The 20,414-nt window shown below is 43.0% G+C and overlaps 1 protein-coding gene across 1 annotated transcript in view; it reads left to right on the top strand.

Annotated features, from left to right (window-relative positions):
• The first annotated feature begins 7,664 nt into the window (after positions 1–7,664).
• ADNP2 (ADNP homeobox 2) overlaps positions 7,665–20,414 on the top strand; it is a 33,441-nt gene continuing 20,691 nt past the window's right edge. Inside the window, exons 1-2 of the mRNA XM_043443975.1 lie at positions 7,665–7,818; positions 18,274–18,394. Coding sequence (XP_043299910.1) covers positions 18,287–18,394 — 108 coding nt within the window. The 5' untranslated portion in view covers positions 7,665–7,818; positions 18,274–18,286. The remainder of the gene's footprint in view (positions 7,819–18,273; positions 18,395–20,414) is intronic.

Genomic DNA, 20,414 nt, shown 5'->3' with positions numbered 1-20,414 from the left:
AAAAGAAAATCTAGAAAATGGTTTCCTGCGTTGCGGGACTGGACCGCCTGCTAGAACACGGCAGGTGTGATCCCAGTCTCTGGTGCTCGGGCCAGACTCCTGAGCGACTTTGAAGGGACTGCATCTTTCGCCCTGGCAGGGAACTCGCCGGAGGACCGGGTGCTGTGGTCTCTTCTGAACTGACGATTGCAAACAAAACATCCATTTCCTTCTCTCGGTCTGAGAACCACAAGCCAGGAGCCCTCCACTCAACTCACCTTCTGAATTCCTCCAGAGAGACTGCTGGATCTTATGGTGGTTCTGTTTTCAATTTTAGAAAGAATTTCCATATAGGCTGCACCAATTTACATTCTGACCAGCAGTCCATGAGAGTTCCCTGTTCTTCACATCCTCACCAACAGTTGTTACTGTCTTTTTGACAGTAGCCGAAATCTGACAGGTACGGAGGTGACATCTCAGTTTAGTTTGCATTTCTCTCGTGACTAGTGACACTGAGCATCTTCTCAGGTGCCTGTTGGTTACGTGTGTGTCTTCTCTGGAAAAATGTCTGTTGGGGTCCTTTGCTGATTTTTAAGCTGGGTTGCTTGTTATTTTAATGGGGGAGACCAGGGAGGGGCCCTGGTGGGCGTCTGTCTGGGCTTGGAGGGAGGGGCAGGAAAACCAGGGACTGCTGTTGACAGTGGCTATGACTCCTGGGACCACGGAGACCCCTCTGAAAGCTGGAGGTCAGTATTATCAGAACATCAAAACAGGGCTCAGTTGGTAGCTGATCCTCACCTCCTGCAGCTATCATAGGGGGTGCAGCTGTACCCCAGGATGGCCAAGAGTTAGTGCAAACCTAGACCATCCACTGGGCAGACAGTACTGGTTCCCATTTATGATTTCTGAGCATTAGCAGTGTAGCAGGGCAAGGCCAGACAGAAATTTTACTTCTGACTTTACAATTTGAGTTAGATAAAGGACAGTAAAACCCAAAAGAGAAGGACAGGAAGAAACCAATAAGGAAGCAAAAAGAAATGAATAGAGAGCACATGTAAACATACTGCACTGTGCAGACAAGCTTGTGTGTGATGCACTTAATGTTGGAGATAGATATGAGGAAATTGCTTTTATCTTAAAGGCTAAGTTTTAAGCCTCGAGCCTATTAGAAGAATGATGAGCATTCTGCCTTTACAGGAAAAGAGTGAAATTTATTAAGATGACAATTTTGATAAAGGAGAAATTCTGAGTTAGGTATTATACTGTTTTGTTTTCCATATAGAATATATAGTTTGAATTTTTGTAAATGTCTGCTTTCAAAGCTTCCTTAACTGCCTGCTATTTCATTTGCACCCGCAGAGTGCTTGAGAACCTGAGTATGTCCCCTGGAGAGCCATCCGCTTTGTTGGGGTTCAGAGTGAGTTCTCAAAGTGAGCTTCACTGAGGTTTTATTTTATAATGCAAACATAAACTTTTCCTCTAAACAATTTGGAAATCATTTTTTCCCATGGCTCTTTAAAAGAAACTCAGAGCATGTTCTGATATGTAAATGAACAAAAATCACCTCCATTTTCAGCCGTTTGGAACCAGCACTTCATGAAAGAAAAGACAGCGACAAAGGCAGGAGTAGAGAGGCATGTCCAGCCGTAAAAGCTGTTTCAGTCACAGTGGGGAGAACACAGAGAAATGGCTTGGTAGATGAAGTCCCAGTGTCGTCTGTTGATGGCTCTGAACTTGTGCAAAACTCGGAAAGTGAAGCTAAATTAGATATGGAGGAAAAAGATGACCAGAAAAGAGGTTTAGAAGCCTTTAATGCAAATTTGCTGGCTCAGGTGGGAGGTGGGTGAGGCTATGCAGTGCTTTTCTTGCGGGTTCAGATGTTCATGGGTGGTTATCGATACCTGTGGTCACTCGTGCAGAAAAATGGGAAGACCAAGAATGAAGAGTTGGAAGGCCTGTCTCTGTACGCAGTTGGGAGTGTGAGTTCAGATACCTACTTAATCTCTCTGAGTTGCTGTTTCCTCATCTATCTCTATGCTTTTTGAAAATTATATATTAATTCTTCTTCCCCTTCACTACCTTTTATGATGATTTATTTTTCAGTTTGGGAATAAGTATGTGTAAACCAATTTTTAAATGATGACTTTTCCCCCCTAAAAATACTTATATCTCTCTTCTAATAAAAAACTTAAAAATACCACTGGGAGATCAGAAATTCCCAATGTTTTGCTATTTCTCCATTAAGGCAGGATTAATTTGATTAAAACAGCTTGTGAGACATAATTCTGGGGAACCTGAGAAGCAGAAAGAAACGGTTGGAGGACAGACTGGAAGTACAGTGAAGGGAAGGACTTCGCAGGGCTGTTCCCACTGCCTGCAATCATCTCCCCTCACCACCACTTGCTGCCTTGACCCACTTGTGCTGACTTGTCCTTCTGACTTCAGGTTGCCACTCTGTCAAGAATGCACCTCCAGATCAGGTCTCTGGGATGTGGATGCTTGGAGAGTCTACCTTTTTCAGGAGCGTTTGGTCAGGTTATAATTAAACTTTCACTGTGTTCTTATTTCACTAATGATGATCTCCCTCACTGTTCTCTAAGCTCTATGAAAGCAGGGATTGAGTTTCTTCTGTTTTCTGCTCATTACTGTCTCTTTGGTGTCTAGCAGACACAAATAAATGTAGATCAAAGGTGAGAAAGGCAAGATCACATCTAAGGTGTTCACAAAGAATATCTTTCCATACAAATGTCAGTGGATTTGGATGAACCTTAGAGATGTATTTTATTTAGATGGGCATGTGTACAGTTGTCTCTTTGTGCATTGCCAGGTATAGTTGCCTATGTGACTTGGAAATCCAGCCCACTCTGCTTGCAAAGGTGTGTCCCCTGATGTGGGGCTGGGTCTGCCCTGAGGAAAATGCTTATATATATATATATATATATATATATATATATATATATATATATGATGTGTCACTTTTATCTGGAAGCTGGGACCCTCAAGGCAGCACCCTCCCAAAGGGCTCCCCCTGTGGGCTGACATGTCAGGCTCTGGGGCTCTGTGGTCACCCAGATTGCTCTTTTTGTGGTGGACAATTATTTTTACAAAAGCTGATGCTGATTATAGAAGGAACCAGATGAGAGTGTAGAAAAAGTCCAGCACAGGCTATTTTGATCCAACTGAACAACTAAAAGCAAAGCATCTGGTACTTGTACTGACACCAAGTAGATTGAGAAGCAGAACAAACTTGCTTGTGCTGTGACATATCCAGCATATACGCCCTCAGGTCTAACTTCTGATTTTGAATGCTTTGATGACTGATTCCTTCTGGGTCATGTTGCTCATTCCTCTGTCATGGGGAGGGGCAGTCCTTTCAACATCAAAGCTGTTGACTGTAGTTTTAAATGTCATTGGTAACATATCCATGTGTGCTGAAGTGTTTGGGGACACAGTAGACTGATATCTGCAATTTCTTTTGAGTGCATTAAAAAAGATGGTAGAAGAGATGAAAAGTTGATTCACAATAGTATGGAAACAACATAAATGTCCATCACCTGATGAATGGATAAAGATGATGTGGTACATATATGAAATGGAAAACTACTTAGTCATAAAAAAGAATGACATAATGCCACTTGCAGCAACATGGATGCAACTAGAGGTTATATTAAGCGAAGTAAGTCAGAAAGAGACAAATACCATGTGTTATCATGTATATGTAGAATCTAAAATATAGCACAAATGAACTTATCTACAAAACAGAAACAAATTCACAGATAGAGAACAGAATTGTGGCCATCCAGGGGATAGGGGTTGGGGAGGGAGGGACTGGGAGTTTGGAACTAGCAAATATAAACTATTATATACAGGATGGATAAAAAACAAGGTCCTACTGTCTAGCACAGAGAACTATATTCAATACCCTATGATAAATCATAATGGAAAAGTATGTAAAAAAGAATGTCTATATGTGTTTAACACTTTGCTGTAAAGCAGTGATTCCTTGTAATTTTTGTAACATTGTAAATTGTAAATCAACTTTGCTTTACAAACATTGTAAATCAACTATGCTTCAATAAAAAATTGAAAAAGATGAATAGCTGGATAGCTGGGTAATATAGCAAATACAGCAAAATTGTTAATTGTAAGATCTAGGTGATGATGTTCACTGTACATTTATTTCAACTATTCAGTATGTTTAAAAACTAGTATAAGGTGTTGGGAGAAAAATGAATTCATTCAACATTTATTAAAGGTTTATTATGTTTATCAAAATATTATTACAAATTGTATTAAAGTAACCTAGGCATCAGGGATACAGTGATGACCAGGTGACATGGCCCCTGTTGGTACAGCACTCCCTGAGAGAGACAGATACATTGCAAATGAGGATCACACAGTTAGTGCAGTGTTAGATACACACCAACTGTTCTGTGAATATCTAGAGGAACCCATAACATCTTGCCACATGTACGTGTGTGGTGCTGGTGGTCAGGGAGATCTTGGAAGAGAAGCCAGCAGAACTCAGCCTTGAATGGCAATGGGAGAGAAATCAGTTCAGGTTGTAGAAAAGGAAGGAATCCCATGAACAAATACTGTGCAGTGTTTGTGTGAGCCGGAGATGGGCTGGGGATGGTCAGCTCCGGACAGCTTGTGTTCAAGCTGAGCAACTGTCGGAATGGCTGAAGGGAAGAAGGGAAGCAACAGGGTCAGACTTGCTTTCACTAGATCTCTAGGATGGCTGACTGGAAGGTTTCCCAGAGACACCTGAGCTGAAGATCAGGGATGTGCCTGACCTGTGCAGGTGTTCCCACCAGGAGAGGCACACGTGGTAGGAGGGCTACAGGAGAGAAGTGTTAGGACATAAAGTTAGAGAACTGGAGACGGGAAAAATGAAGGCTAGGTAAACACACTGATTACTGTTGGAGGGACTGTGGAGGAGGGGTAATGGCTTGGCCTTGAGCACCTGGACTCTATGGTGTGGGTGGGACACCCAAGTGGAGCTGCCCAGTTGGCAGCCCGAACTCAGGAGAGAGGTGGATACACTGGAATCAAAATAATGAAGTTTGAATCTGCCATTGAGATTAACAAGGGAGAGAATGGAGAGTGATGGCTGAAAGGGATGGGGGTTCCAGTACCTGGAACAACGCCTGCACACAGGACGTGGTGATGAACATGGACGAAAATGGCAGGAATCATGGGGCAAATGTTCAAGGATGTGCTGAGAAGGGGAAGCTAGTAAAGGTGTGAGGACTAATCAGCTAGGTTGGAGAAGATTAGAGGTCATGTTGTGAGGGAAGGGCTTCAGGAAAGGGAAGATGAGGACTAAAGTCTGTTCTTGGCTTTAACAGTTAGGAAGTCATTGGTGACCAAGTAAAGTCTCTCAGTCATGTCTGACTCTTTGTGACCCCATGGACTATACAGTCCATGGAATTCTCCAGACCAGAATACTGGAGTGGGTAGCCTTTCCCTTCTCCAGAGGATGTTCCCAACCCAGGGATTGAACCTAGGTCTCCCACTTTGCAGGCGAATTCTTTACCAGCTAAACCACCAGGGAAGCCCTGGTGGTCAAGGGATACCTGTAATTTCCCGCTCTTAGATGCGGGTGAGGGTGGCGCAGGAGAGCACAAGGTGAGGAGTGAAAGCAGTAAGACATTTGGAGAAATGTGATACAATCCTCCTACTGGAGCCCCGTGGTCTGGGTCAAGGGTAACCGGAAGGCTGTAACTTTTCATCCCACCCATTTCTTCAAGAAAGATGTATAGGGACATCATACCCATTTACTGCTGTGATTTATTATCAAATTAAGTCATAATTCATAAATAACTATAAAGAGCAAATTCTCCTTCAATTATGGCTAGGATTCTTGTAGAGAAAAAAACAAATTGTGGTTGAGTAATATCAACCCAGCACTCAAGAACATTTTAAAATTAATTCATACATTTACTTAGTGCCACTTATGTTTTTAGTCATTGGGTTAAACTGAGCAGAAGTTACCCATAGAAAGAGAGAAGCTGAAATTAGGGGAGAGGAATGCCAACAAAGGTCTGTCTAGTTAAGGCTATGGTTTTTCCAGTAGTCATGCATGGATGTGAGAGTTGGACTATAAAGAAAGCTGAGCGCTGAAGAATTGATGCTTTTGAACTGTGGTGTTGGAGAAGATTCTTGAGAGTCCCTTGGACTGCAAGGAGATCCAACCAGTCAATCCTAAAGGATGCAATCAGTCCTGAATACTCATTGGAAGGACTGTTGAAGCTGAAACTCCAATACTTTGGTCACCTGATGCGAAGAACTGACTCATTTCAAAAGATCCTGATGCTGGGAAAGATTGAAGGTGGGGGGAAAAGGGGACGACAGGAGATGAGATGGTTGGATGGCATCACTGACTCAATGGACATGAGTTTGAGTAGGCTCCAGGAGTTGGTGATGGACAGGAGGCCTGGCATGCTCCAGTCCATGGGGTCGCAAAGAGTCGGACACGACTGAGCGACTGAACTGAACTGAATGGCTGGGCAATGAGGTGCCCAGTAGGGCAAACAAGGCCCAGGAATGAAGGAACCGGCCCTGAGCATGAACAGACACGTACTCTGATCAGGATGGTGCTGAAGAAAAGATGTGCACGTGGGGCCGGAAGAGATAGATGGAGACCATGTCTGATGGTCTTGGTGTTCTGGAAGAAGTAGACTTGGTCTTGTGCTGAAAAGTAAGTTGAGGCGGGGCAGATATTGCCTCGGCAGCTTCAATGAAGGGAGAAAGGGCTGGAGTAGTCACTGAGGAGCTATAAATTAAAATAGTTGTTTGCCTACACAGCAGGCCTCCCCGTTAAACTGCAAGTTCCCTGAGGGCAATGTGGTTCTATTCTTACCCCTTGGGCGCTTTACTCAACAGTTGAAGACCCATAGGCATTTTGAAAGCTCCTTTCACGCGATGGTACATTCATTTTGAGAAATATATTATCCCTTCACATTTTTTTTACAAAGCTGGGCAAAAGTGAACTTATAAGCCATTTAAGAATTTTTATAAATGTATGCAATTAACTTTCTTTCTACACAGCACGTAGTAGCTCTAACTTAAAAATAAAAATTCTCAAGAAAAAGTGTGAAATTAATTTTCTTAGGATATAATTACGAAGTCAGGAGACCCTATCCAGTCAGTTCACCAAGATGCATCAAGGGCATCCTTGTCAAAGTTCTGATAGTTCAATTTCTATCCTCCAATGATAGGGCAGGATTCACCTCACAGCTGGTTTCCCATTGGCTCTGAGATGTGGGCGGGGCCACCTATTCCTGCTACTGCCAATAGCTCCACCCCACCTCATGCAAATGAAGCCAAAGCTCTAGGGACCCACGTGATTGGTCACGTGACGAACGACGTATAGCCCCACCCCTCTAGTGACGTCATCACATCACACTCTCACGAGAGTTTGTGGCTATGGGGAGAGGCTAGCAGGCCAGTTCACTGTGGCAAGAGTGGGGTCAGGGTAGGGGGCTTCAATACAAAACCCCATTCCCACTGCTGACCTTCCAGTTCAGCTTAAGGCAGGGGCCCAAAGGGGCCTGTGGGACAGTGCCCAGAGGCGGGTGGGGGGGGGGTCCCAAGCATGCTCTTCTCCCATTGGTTGACTGCATCGGCATGCAAATAAGGGTTCGCGTCACTTCCGGAGGCCAATCGAGCGCCATTTTCTCTTTCTGGCCGAGCTGGGAGGAGGGGACGGGGTCGCGCGGGGTGGCGCGCGCCGAGCGGGGGTCCCGCCGCGCGGGGCGGAGGCGGGCGGGCGCGGGGCCCCAGCAGGCGCGGCCAGACGTGCGAGGGACGCGGCGGCGCTGCGGGCGCCCAGCGGTAGGTAACCCCGGCCCGGCCCGCGGCGACGCCCCTGGCCCGGCCCGCGAAGTCCCGGCTGCGGCCCCGCCCCACCCCGCCCACACCCGGTGGCCCGTGGCCGCCTCTCTAATCCCGCGACGTTCTGCCAGCGCGGGGCTCGCGGCCCGAAGGGCGCCCGTCGTCCCTCCGCGTCACGTGGGGCCGGGGTCGAGGGGGGCGGTGATGGGGCCTGGGGGCGGGGCGGGGAACGGCATCAGGGCGAGGGGGACGCGGGGACAGGGCGGCGGCCGGGGAGGGCCGGGGAGGCGGGCGGGCTGGAAGCCGGAGGGCCGCCCGGAGCAAGCGCGGACGCGGGCCGGGCAGAGGCGCGCTCAGCCGCCTGCCCTGTGGCGGGTTTTTTCTGGAGGAGCGCACAGCTGAGAGGAGCCCCAGTTCCTTCACCCCGGAGTTCTCGGTGTGAATACTGATGACGTGCAGATGTTGACATTACAGTTGAACTTTTCACATGCCGCCGGTCCCCGCACTGACGTAGAGAGCGCAGAATTTCTCCTGACTCTTGGCTTGGGAACGTCGAAAATAGTAGCCGCCAGTTTTAACTGAACAGTTGTTAAATAATTAAATGTTTAAAGTATTTTCTTTGAATTTGAATGGGAGGCTTGGCGGAATGCTCTTAAAACACTTTATAATTGAATGGAATGGGTAATGGCAGCCTCTTGAGATCTGTAGGACTCTTGTGTGTGGTGATTTATGATGCAGATGGGCAAGTGCCTCAGGGCACGGGCGAACTCCACAGGGCTCGGGAGGAGCCTGGGAGTCGGGAGGAGCGTTCTGGGAGAGTGGACCACGTAAAAATTGCGAGTTGAGGAAAGCGCGTGTTTAGCTTTGGTTGGAAGTCAAGTAATGTATGTTTAACTTGTTTAAACATACATGTTTACAAACATGTAGCTTGTTACTGGGGAGGTAGCCATGTTATGAACGAACTTTGGTATTCTAGTTGTCATTGGGAGTTTGTTGAGGCAGTGGTCTTTAGACATGGAAGTGACCGATCTGTGTGTCGAAAGGGTACTGGTGCTAGGTTGGAGGGGGACTGGAGTTGGGAGGAGATAGGCTCACTCGTCTGACTGAGCAGTGGTAAGGATGTGAGAGCTGGTTTTAGGGTTAGGAATTGAAGATTGGTGTCTGGAGAGGATGGGGAAGGAAATGGCAATTTACTCCCGTGTTGCCGGAAGAATTCCATGGACAGAGAAGCCTGGTGGGCTGTAGTCCATGGGGTCGCAAAGAGTCAGGCACGACTGAGCAACTCACACACACACACAATTCTTGTAAACACTCTACCTTCCTCTCCCGTAGTGAGTGAGAGAAAGTCGTGCCGACTCTGTGACGCCATGGACTGTAGCCTGTCAGGCTCCTCTGTCCCCGGAATTCTCCAGGCAAGAATACTGGAGTGGGTTCCCTTCTCCAGGGGATCTTCCTGACCCGGAGATGGAACCCAGATTATTTACCGTGCGAGCTACCAGGGAGTCTATCTGACGATATCTGGGACACCTTTTTAATTTGATCCAAGTTTGCAATATATTTTGGTGAATTTATGGTTGTAGTCACTTTGAGTGGTCACACCCCAATATTCTGCTGTGGCTGCCACTCTGGTTATCACATGGTTGTCACACATGTTGGCAAGGTGTTACAAGGAGAAGACTGAAAGGTGAGGACTTGCTGAAGGCAACGTGTCTGAGAAGGGATCTTCTTGTATTTGAACCCAGACCTTTGATTCTTGCTTTCATCTATTGTATAAATATCATGTGTTTTTAGTTACTTTAAAACAAAACAACAACCCCTGTATTCCAGTAGTTTCAACATTTCACTTAGATTTTTGGGAGCTTGTTGTTCAGTCATTAAGTCATGTCTGACTCTGCCAACACCAACGTCCGTGTCTGTCCCCCGTGTCCCCCCCCCCCCCACCCATGGACTGCAGGATTCCAGTCTCCTCTGTCCTCCACTATCTCCCAGAGATTACTCAGATTCAGTCCATTGAGTCGTGATGCTATCTATAACCATCTCATTCTCTGCCGCTCTCATCTTTTGCATTCAGTCTTTCTGTAGCATCAGTGTCTTTTCCAGTGAGTCAGCTCTTAACATCAGGTGGCCAAAGTATTGGAGCTTCAGCATCAGTCCTTCTGGTGCATATTCAGGGTTGATTTCCTTTAGAATGGACTGGTTTGATCTCTCAGCCCAAGGGACTCTCAAGAGTCTTCTCCAGCACCACAATTCAAAAGCATCAATTCTTGGGTGTTCGGCTTTCTTTATGGTCCAGCTCTCACATCTGTATATGACTACTGGAAAAACAATAGCTTTGACTATACAGACCTTTGTCGGCAAAGTGATGTCTTTACTTTTTAATGCTGTCTAGGTTTGTCATAGCTTTCCTTCCAAGGAGCAAGCGTCTTTTAATTTCATGGCTGCAGTCACTGTCAGCAGTGATTTTGGAGCTGAAGAAAACAAAATCTGTGACTGCTTCCACTTTTTTTCCTTCTATTTGCCATGAAGTGATGGGACTGGATGCCATGATGCTAGTTTTTTGAATGTTGCATTTTAAGTTTTTGGAGTTAGATAATAGCAAACTCACAGTCTTATGTTCTAAGTGCTTTTCTTGTGTTAAATGAATTTTCTTCCTCAAAACTACTTCTCAGAGTCGGTTGTGCAGTCCCTGTTTTACAGAAGAAACAGGCCCTGGGATTAAGTAACTTGCTAAAGATCACACAACTAGTAGTAAACTGTGGTAAACTTGAACTCAGGCAGTGTAGCTCCAGAGTCTTGCTTGTGAGATCATTGTTCTGGATTGTTTTGCAAGTGAAATCGTTTCAGAACTTAGATTTCACAGGAACTTAGAAGAAAGTTCTGTGCCTTAAAAAAGTACTGTTTATTACCAGAATGACTTTTTTTACAGTGTATTTTTTGATAATGGAGTATTCTTAAATGATCGTGATACTAAAAAGCAGCAAAAACCCTTTAAGTGCCTCTTTGGAAAATAATATTTTCTTTTGCACTTTAATGCAATTTTTGGTAAATTCATGTCTACCACACACTGTGAAATTAAAGGTAATTTACTGTGGGACTTTCCTGATGATAGAGTAGATAAGAATCTGCCTGCCAGTGCAGGGGACACAGGTTCTATCCCTTATCCAGGAAGATTCCAGAAGCTACTGTGCAGCTAATATGCCCGTGAGCCACAACTGCTGAACCTGCATGGTGCAGCTGTTGAGCCCGCATGCTGCAACTACTGAAGCCTGTGCTTTTAGAGCCCATGCTCTCCAACTAGAGAAGCCCCACTCCCTGCAACTAGAGAAAGCATGTGTGCAGCAACGAGCAGCGAGCACAGCTGAAAATAATAATAAAATACAAAAGAAAAGAATAATTTACTGTGAACTGAACTTGGTAGATAGTACAGCTGCATTAGCCTGCTGTTTCCTAATGGTGAAAATACAGATTTAATTGAGTACTAAGAATATATTGAGAATAGCATCAATAAAGGATTTATAGATATGGAAGCATTCAGCAACTTCTTTTCCAGCTAATTAGTCCACTTGGCCTTTTGTGTAGAATCTTGCATCTCTTAGAGAATGGATAAATTATGGTAAAAGTCAGCTTTTTTCCCGCAAAGTGATTGGCAACAGTAGACCAAGGATCTTGACAGAACTTCTGTGATTTACCTGTGTTTTATTTTATTATGTTTACTTGGTTTCCCTAAAACAGTAAGTGCTATAAACAGGAAACTTTTTCTTTAAATTGAATGGACCTGTGTACTTGTTTTGAGGGAGGGAACCACAGTAAACATGATGAGAGAAGGGGAGCGTGTACAGTTGAAAATGAAATGCTCCTATTCTGCAGGTTCAAGAAGACTTCTTTGGCCCTTCTCCCAAGCCTTGAACAAGTACTTGCAGACCCCTTTAAAACTTGCCTGATCACTGGAAGCCTCTTTTCATTGCCTTCCTCCTGAGAGTTGGCCTGTCGGGAACAGCTTGGGAACCATCCTGTACTACTGTTTCTCAACTGTGATAAGATCAGCACTTCCTATGTGAAGCCAGATTTCTTTGCAAGCAATACATTTAACTTCTTTGTTTTAGATATAGGTGGATGATGGTCTTAACCTTGGGCAGTCCTATTTATCAGCCAGCTTTTGGGAAAGAAGTGCTCCAGGAACTCTAAGGAGGACAGACCAGCACGTCTGGTGGAGTGAGTGGAGAACTTGAAGGGAAGTTTCTGTTGAGGCTGCTTTGGCCAGAGAAGCCAGTCTGGGCTTGAAAGTGATGCTGTGCTTAACTTTAAAGAATGCTCCCACAAGGTTCTTGACAACTTGCCTTTTAAATTATGCTTTTGAAGCCTAGACCCAGTTCAATGCAGTTTGTTGTTAATAATTTTATTGTTATAAAACTATTTGCTATGATTTTTGTATCTTCTGGTTCTAAAATGCTAAATGATCTTTCAAACTCACTTTTTACTGAACCTGAAGTATAATTTTTACATAGGTAACTTGTCTGAAAAATGTACCCATTTCAAATTGGCTTCTCGATACTTCACATTTTCTTATTACTCATGAAAAGTTCCTCCCACTGTTAGCTCTAATGCCCCTTTCGTGTCTTGTTTTATTCCGGTTCATGTTTTCAGTTTTACTTACCTTTTGCCAAATACATTCAGATACTCATTTACCTCAGTGATTTTTTGATGCTGATCTATTTACTTAGAATGTCTTTATCTCCAACTCACCAACCCTCTATAGCCATATCCATTTTGAACCTCTGTGATAGGCCCAGATGTGCAGAGAAACATGATTCCTGCCCTGAAGATGTTTAGTTCAAAAGGGAAAATGGGTATATAAGGAAATAATTACAATGTAGTGAGGTGAGTGCAATGAAATAAGTATAAACTGGCCATTTTGGGAGTTCTTAGAAGGGGTTCCAAGCTTATCCTTGAAGGAGGAGGGGTTGTAAAAGGGTTTAGAATGGAATTTCCAACTCAGAGAAACTGTTGTTTAAAAATCTTGGGAGATACTGCCAGTTGACGTGTAAATATGGAGAAATTAACGTTTTTCTACTTACTGTCAGTACCAGTCGGTTCATTTCAGTTCAGTTCAGTCGCTCAGTCATGTCTGACACTTTGTGACCCCATGGACTGTAGCACACCAAGCTTCCCTGTCCATGACCAACTCTTGGAGCTTGCTCAAACTCATGTCCATCGAATCGGTGATGCCACTACCAGTAGATGTTATCAATCTTCAAGTTATTGTTTTGATAATTTGAAATTTGGCATTATTTTATCTGATATTTCTTTAACTCAGATTTAACTGATTTTGTTTGTAGCTTTTATAGTTTGTGCATTAAAACCTTTTTTGAAATAGTTTCAGATTTTTAGAAAGTTGCAGGTGTAGTACAAAGGATTTCCCCTGAATCATTTGAAACTAAGTTACCAGAAAAGATGCCAGATTACCCAATATTGTCCATTTCCTACAATAAGGACATTCTACATACCCAGAACAAAACCATCAAAATCAGAAAATCAATGCATTGTTACTCCTCAGCCCACATTGAAGTTTTGCCAGTTGTTCCAGAAACATCATTTATAGTAAAGAATCTAGTTAGAATTACACATTGTATTTAGTTTTCTTTAGTCTCACAATCTGAAACAGTTCCTTAGTTTTTCCTTGCATGATCTTTTTCTAAGTATTATTGTTGTTCAGTTACTAAGTAGTGTCCGCCTCTTTGCGACCTCATGGTCTGTAGCACACCAGGCTTCCCTGTCCTACACTATGTCCCAGAGTTTGCTCAAACTCCTGTCCATTGAGTCAGTGATGCCATCCAGCCATCTTATCCTCTGTCGTCCCTTTCTCCTCCTGCCTTCAGTCTTTCCCAGCATCAGGGTCGTTTCCAGTGAATCAACTCTTCACATCAGGTGGCCAAAGTAATGGAGTTTCAGCTTCAGCATGAGTCCTTCCAATGAATATTCAGTGTTGATTTCTTTTAAGATTAACTGGTTTGATCTCCTTGCTGTCCAAGGGACTCTCAACAGTCTTTTCCTATAGTTCAAAAGCATCAATTGTTCAGTGCTCAGCTGTTTTTATGGTCCAACTCTCACATCCATATATGACTACTGGAAAAACCATAGCTTTGACTATGGACCTTTGTTGGCAAGTGATGTCTCTGCTTTTTAATGTGCTGTCTAGGTTTGTCATAGCTTTCCTTCCAAGAAGCAAGTGTCTTAATTTCGTGGCTGCAGTCACTGTCCATGGTGATTTTGGAGCCCAAGAAAATAAAATCTGCCGCTGTTTCCACTTTTCCCCCATCTGTCTACTGTGAAGTGATGGGACTGGATGCCATGGTCTTAGTTTTTTGAACGTTGAGTTTTAAGCCAGCTTTTTCACTCTTCCGCTTTCATTCTCATCAAGAGGCTCTTTAGTTGCTCTTACCCTTCTGTCATTAGAGTGGTATCATCTGCATATCTGAAGTTGTGATATTTCTCCCAGAAATCTGGATTCCGGCTTGTGAGTCATCAAGCCTGGCATTTCCCATGATGTACTCTGTTCGTTGGAAGGATTGCTGCTGAAAGTTGAAGCTCCAATACTTTGGTCTCCTGATTGGAAGAGCTGACTCATTGGGACCAACCCTGATCCTGGGTTGTTTGATTGAAATTGAGGGCAAAAGGAGAAGGGGATGACAGAGGATGAGGTAGTTGGATGGCATCACTGACTCAATGGACGTGAGTTTGAATAAACTCTGTGAGATAGTGAAGGACAGGGAAGTATGGTGTGCTGCAAACCATGGGGTCGCAAAGAATCAGACATGACTTAGGGACTGAAAAACAACAACTCTGCATATAAGTTAAATAAGCAGGGTGACAATACACGGCCTTGTTTTACTCCTTTCCCAAGAATCAGTACATTTTTCCATGTCCGGTTCTAACTGTTGCTTCTTGTCCTGCATATAGACTTCTCAGTAGACAAATAAAGTAGTCTGGTATTCCCATCTCTTTAAGAAGCATAATTAGTTGATTTTTAGTAAATTTATAGAATTGTGCAACCAACAACACAGTCTAGTATTAGAACATTTCCTGCACTTTCCCCAAAAACCTATTCATGTGCAGTTATTTCCACCCACTGCTGACCACTAATCTGCCTTCTATCTCTGTAGATTTCTCCTGAATGTTTCATATAAATTGTGTCAGACAATATGAGGACTTTGCATCTGTGTTCTTTCACTTAGCATCATGTTTTTGAGATACTGATTCATGCTGTCATGTGCATCAGTGCCTACTTACATTTACTGTTGTAGTGTTTTGTGGGATGAGTATGATATGTTTTGCTCATCTATTCACCATTTGATGGACACTTGGATTGTTTACACAGTTTGGCTGTTACGAATAGTGGTCTTGTGTCATCTGGATATTTCTGAAGTTTACAGGGAATTTTGTCTCTTAATCGGATGTCTTCCAGACTTCTGTGAATTACTCTTTTCCCCTTGGTTATTAATGAGTATTTTGTGGGGAGGTGCTTGGAAATGATGTAAAATACTCCATTCTTGACTAAACTTTAAATTTAATTATTTTTGTTATCATGAACTTGAGTTTATGTTCTAGTGGGTTATATTTTGATTACTATTTCTGAATACCAAACCACCCTAAAACTTGGTGGAGTGAAACATTTTATATAAAAATTCAGTAATTCAGGTGGGAGCAGGGGGAGATGGCTCGTTTATGCTCCACAATGTTTGGGGCCTCACCTGAGAAAACTCAAAGACTCGGGGTGAGTGGACAGCTGCAGGCTGTAAGAGTATCTTCACTCTCATGTCCAGTGGTTGACGTGGAACCTTTCCATGTGGGCTAGTTGAGCTTCTTGCAATAAGGAGTCTAGATTCCAAGAGTTATGGTACCCAGAGGGCAAGGAAAGTATGTGGCATTTTGTGGTCTAGCCTGGGCATTCCCATGGCCTTGCTTTATTGGTCGAGGGCGCTGCTGAGTTCTGCCCAGGTTCGAGGAGTGGGCGTGTAGATGCCGCTTCTGGTTGGGAGGAGTGTCACGGACATGTTCTGAGGAAAGCATGTGGGATGGGAGATACGGTGACATTATCTTTGGAAACTTCGGGGCCGCAGGTTATAATCTGTTACTGTCATTTGTTTGGTACCCACATTGTCCCATATTTGGCTTGTGGAAACTTCTTCAAGCTGACTTCTTTTGAGTACTTTTGACATGTCTCTCCATTTTCTGAGCAACTCCTTTATTTTCTGGCAGAAGACATTCTAGGATCATTTTGTCTCTTCTGTGCTCCAGCCCTGAAATCAGCCATTTTTCCAAGGAGCCCTGCTTCCTTTTAAGGGAAAGTGATATTTAGAAAGGAAGATTTGAGCCCAAGGCGTGGTCTGCTACTGGTGTGTAACTACTTCCAGGCTCTTGCAGTGGCCTGAGCTGTACAATATACACACACACATTAACAAATATATATATTTTTAAATCTGTATTAATCCGTATTTATTACAGATAATAAGGTCACAGCTGTACCTTTTATCCTAGTCAACTACCACAGGATTTATTTTAATTTTATGCCTTTTCAGATATTTTAAAAGCAGCATTGGTGGTGGTTTAGTTGCTAAGATGTGTCCAACTGTTGTGACCCTATGGATTGTAGCCCGCCAGGCTCCTCTGTCCATGGGATTCTCCAGGCAAGAATACTGGAGTGGGGTGCCATTTCCTTCTCCAGGGGATCTTCCCAACTCAGGAATCAAACCTGGGTCTCCTGCATTGTAGGCAAGTTTTTTATCAACTGATCTACTAGAAAAGCCCAAAAGCAGCGTTACTGAGATGTAATTTACACTCCATACAGTTCACCTGCTTAAAGTGTACAGTCAGTGGTTTTTAGTTCATTCACACAGTTGTGCATAACATCACCATAGTCGATTTTAGAATATTGTCACTGTTCCAGAAAGAAACCTTGTCCCCTTAGCCATCACCTTCCATTCTCCTCAGCCCTAAGCGACCAATGTTCTCCTTTTTGTCTCTGTAAATTTTGTCTATTATGGACATTTCCTGTAAATCGAATCATATAATATGTGGTCCTTTGTGTCTGACACCTTTCACTTAGAATAATATCCCCCAAGGGTTATCATGCATTGATTAACATGCATTGATACTTCACTTTTTATGGCCAAATAATATTCCATTCTTCGGATACACCACATTTTATTTATGTATCTTTTGATGGACATTTGTGCTTTTTTATTTTTTGAGTGTTATGAGTAATGGTGCTGTGAACATTCTTGTGCAGGGTTTTGTTTGGATGCAGGTTTTTAATTTCTCTCAAGTGGTATTGCTGGTTCATATGGTACTTACATGTTTAATCCTTTGAGGACCTGCTGGACTTTCCCAAACCAGCCGCATTATTTTACTGCCATTACTACCAGCAGTGTATGGGGGGGATCCATTTTCTTCACATCTGTGCCAGCACTATTACTGCTACTTCTTTTAAAATTGACAGCCATTCTAGTTGGTGTGAAGAGTTATCTCATGATAGTTTCTATTTGCTTTTCTCCATAGCTAATGTTGTTTAGCACATTCATAAGTGCTTAATGGCCATTTGTATATTGTCTTTGTAGAAGTAACCAGATCCTTTTCCTGTTTTTAAGTTGGCATATTTGTCCTTTAATTATTGTCGTTGGGGTTTTTTTAATATATTCTGGATATAAGTTCCTTATCAGGAATAAGATTTATAAAAGTTTTCTCCCATGTTGTAGATTCTCTTTTCATTTTTTTGATGGTTTCCTTTGAAGCATATAGGTTTTTCATTTTGATGAAGTCCAACTTAACTACTTTTTCTCTTGTTCCTAGCGCTTTATGGTATCATATCTGAGAACCTGTTGCCAAATCCAATGTCATAAAAATTTATGCCTGTGTTTTCTTCTGAGCGTTTTAAAGTTTTCACTTGTGCATGGAGGTATAGGACTAATTTTGAGTTAATTTTTGTGTATACTAATAGGAAAGAATCCAACTTATTCTTTGATTGTGGAAATCTAATTGTTCCAGAATAATTTGTTGAAAATTACTCTGCTTTCTTTACCTACCCTGTTTGTAATATTTTATGCACATACATGTGTATGTGTGTATATATGGATGCATGCTAAGTTGCTTCAGTTGTGTTTGACTCTTTTCGACCCTATTGACAATAGCCTGCCAGGCTCCTCTGTCCATGGGATTCTCTAGGCAAGAATACTGGAGTGGGCTGCCATGCCCTCCTTCAGGGGATCTTCCTGACCCAGGGGACGAACCCATGTCTCTTACGTTTCCTGTCTCTTATGTCTCCTGTATTGGCAGGCGGGTTCTTTACCACTAGCGCCGTGTGTGTGTGTGTGTGTGTGTGTTCTTTACCACTAGCGCCGTGTGTGTGTGTGTGTGTGTGTGTGTGTACACTTATTATAGTTTTGTTTTCTTCCCTTTAAGGAAAATCTCAAAAATGTTTCAAATTCCTGTGGAGAATCTTGACAACATCAGGAAGGTACGGAAAAAGGTGAAAAGCATTCTTGTGGACATTGGGCTTGACAGCTGCAAGGAGCTGCTGAAGGTAAGAGGACACGGGTAATGGATGAAGAGAAGACGGTAACCGTGGAGGCCCTGGGCTGAGGGGTACTCTTTGAACGGGACTCTTTTGGAGAGTGGGTCAGATGCCTCAAGGTGGAAAGTGCTGCCTCTTAAAATGAGGCCTGGGAACAGCATTTGTTCTTATTTATGTCTTTATGGTTTAAAGTGGCTGCTTTAGGCTCCAGTTTTTAGTTACTTTGAGGAGAGACTTTATAGTCATTCGGTTCAGTTGCTCAGTCGTGTCTGACTCTTTGCGACCCCATGAACTGCAGCACGCCAGGCCTCCCTGTCCATCACCAACTCCTGGAGTCCACCCGAACTCATGTCCATCTAGTCAGTGATGCCATCCAACCATCTCATCCTCTGTCGTCCCCTTCTCCTCCTGCCCTCAATCTTTCCCAGCACCAGGGTCTTTTCCAGTGAGTCAGCTCTTCGCATCAGGTGGCCAAAGTATTGGAGTTTCAGCTTCAACATCAGTCCTTCCAATGAACACCCAGGACTGATCTCCTTTACAATGGACTGGTTGGATCTCCTTGCAGTCCAAGGGACTCTCAAGAGTCTTCTCCAACACCACAGTTGAAAAGCATCAATTCTTCTGCGCTCAGCTTTCTTTATAGTCCAACTCTCACATCCGTACGTGACCACTGGAAAAACCATAGCTTGACCAGACCGACCTTTATTGACAAAGTAATGTCTGCTTTTTAATATGCTGTCTAGGTTGGTCATAACTTTCCTTCCAAGGAGTAGTTTTATTTTATGGCTGCTTTCACCATCTGCAGTGATTTTGGAGCCCAAAAAAATAAAGTCAGCCACTGTTTCCACTGTTTCCCCATCTATTTGCCATGGAGTGATGGGATAAGATGCCATGATTTTAGTTTTCTGAATGTTGAGCTTTAAGCCAACTTTTTCACTCTCCTCTTTCACTTTCATCAAGAGGCTCTTTAGTTCTTCTTCACTTTCTGCCATAAGGGTGGTGTCATCTGCATATCTGAGGTTACTGATATTTTCTCCCGGCAATCTTGATTCCATCTTGTGCTTCCTCCAGCCCAGTGTTTCTCATGATGTACTCTGCATATAAGTTAAATAAGCAGGGTGACAATATACAGCCATTAGTTGCAGTGTATATTTGTTTTTGATCTTTGAATTTTTTAACAGAAAAAGACTAAATCGGTTTTCTAGTATTAGAGTAATCCCCAGTGGTGATGCATACTTGTATGGTAGGGTTGTTTGTTTTCTTTTGTCTTTTCCGATTTGTGAATTTAATACATGCAGTCTTATAAAAGTTTAAAAATTAAGGTCACAGTCACATTTTCTATGATCAATTCTGTTCTCATATAATTTTATCTTATAACTTGAGAATATATGGCCAGCATAAAGAAATAAAAATTATTAAATAAAGCTTGCTATGTAGCTTTATAGCCATTCTGTGCATGTTTAGTCCATATTGAAGATACGGACTGCGTCTGCTTTGAATTTTTCAGAGTTGTGAATAATTTGATTCAAGGTATTATTGGCCCAGGAAGAGTTCAGTTTCTTAATTTTTAAATCTCAGACTTTGAACCAGATTGACTTTATTTATAAAAAGGTGCTGAAGGACCAGTAATTACCAGGATTCTCATTAGTGGTCAGAATTGGTTTTTGCTGGAGTTTGTGGTGGACGGAGGCCTGGCGTGCTGCGATTCATGGGGTCGCGAAGAGTCGGACACGACTGAGCGACTGAACTGAACTGAAACTTTCTAAAGAAAAGACCTCTTTTCAAATGTTGCTGCCCAAGAAAAATCTTCCCCCTAAAATTCTGCCCTTTCCACTTCATTATCTTACCTGCTCTGTTTTTCTCCAAACCTCTCGTAATACCTGATGCTGTTTGTTTATCTCTGTCCCTCAAGTCAAGTATTGCCTTTGGTTGTCATCTCTCTTTAGTCTCCTTTAATGTGAATTCACTTTTAAGATGGAATTCTGTTACAAACTGAAGTGTTTTTTTTTTTTTATGATAAAATGTCAGT

Source organism: Cervus canadensis, chromosome 23, assembly GCF_019320065.1.
Source record: "Cervus canadensis isolate Bull #8, Minnesota chromosome 23, ASM1932006v1, whole genome shotgun sequence".
In the NCBI taxonomy this organism is placed as follows: Eukaryota; Metazoa; Chordata; class Mammalia; order Artiodactyla; family Cervidae; genus Cervus; species Cervus canadensis.
The sequence above is the reverse complement of the archived record's forward strand: the minus strand, read 5'-3'. Positions and strand labels throughout refer to the sequence as shown.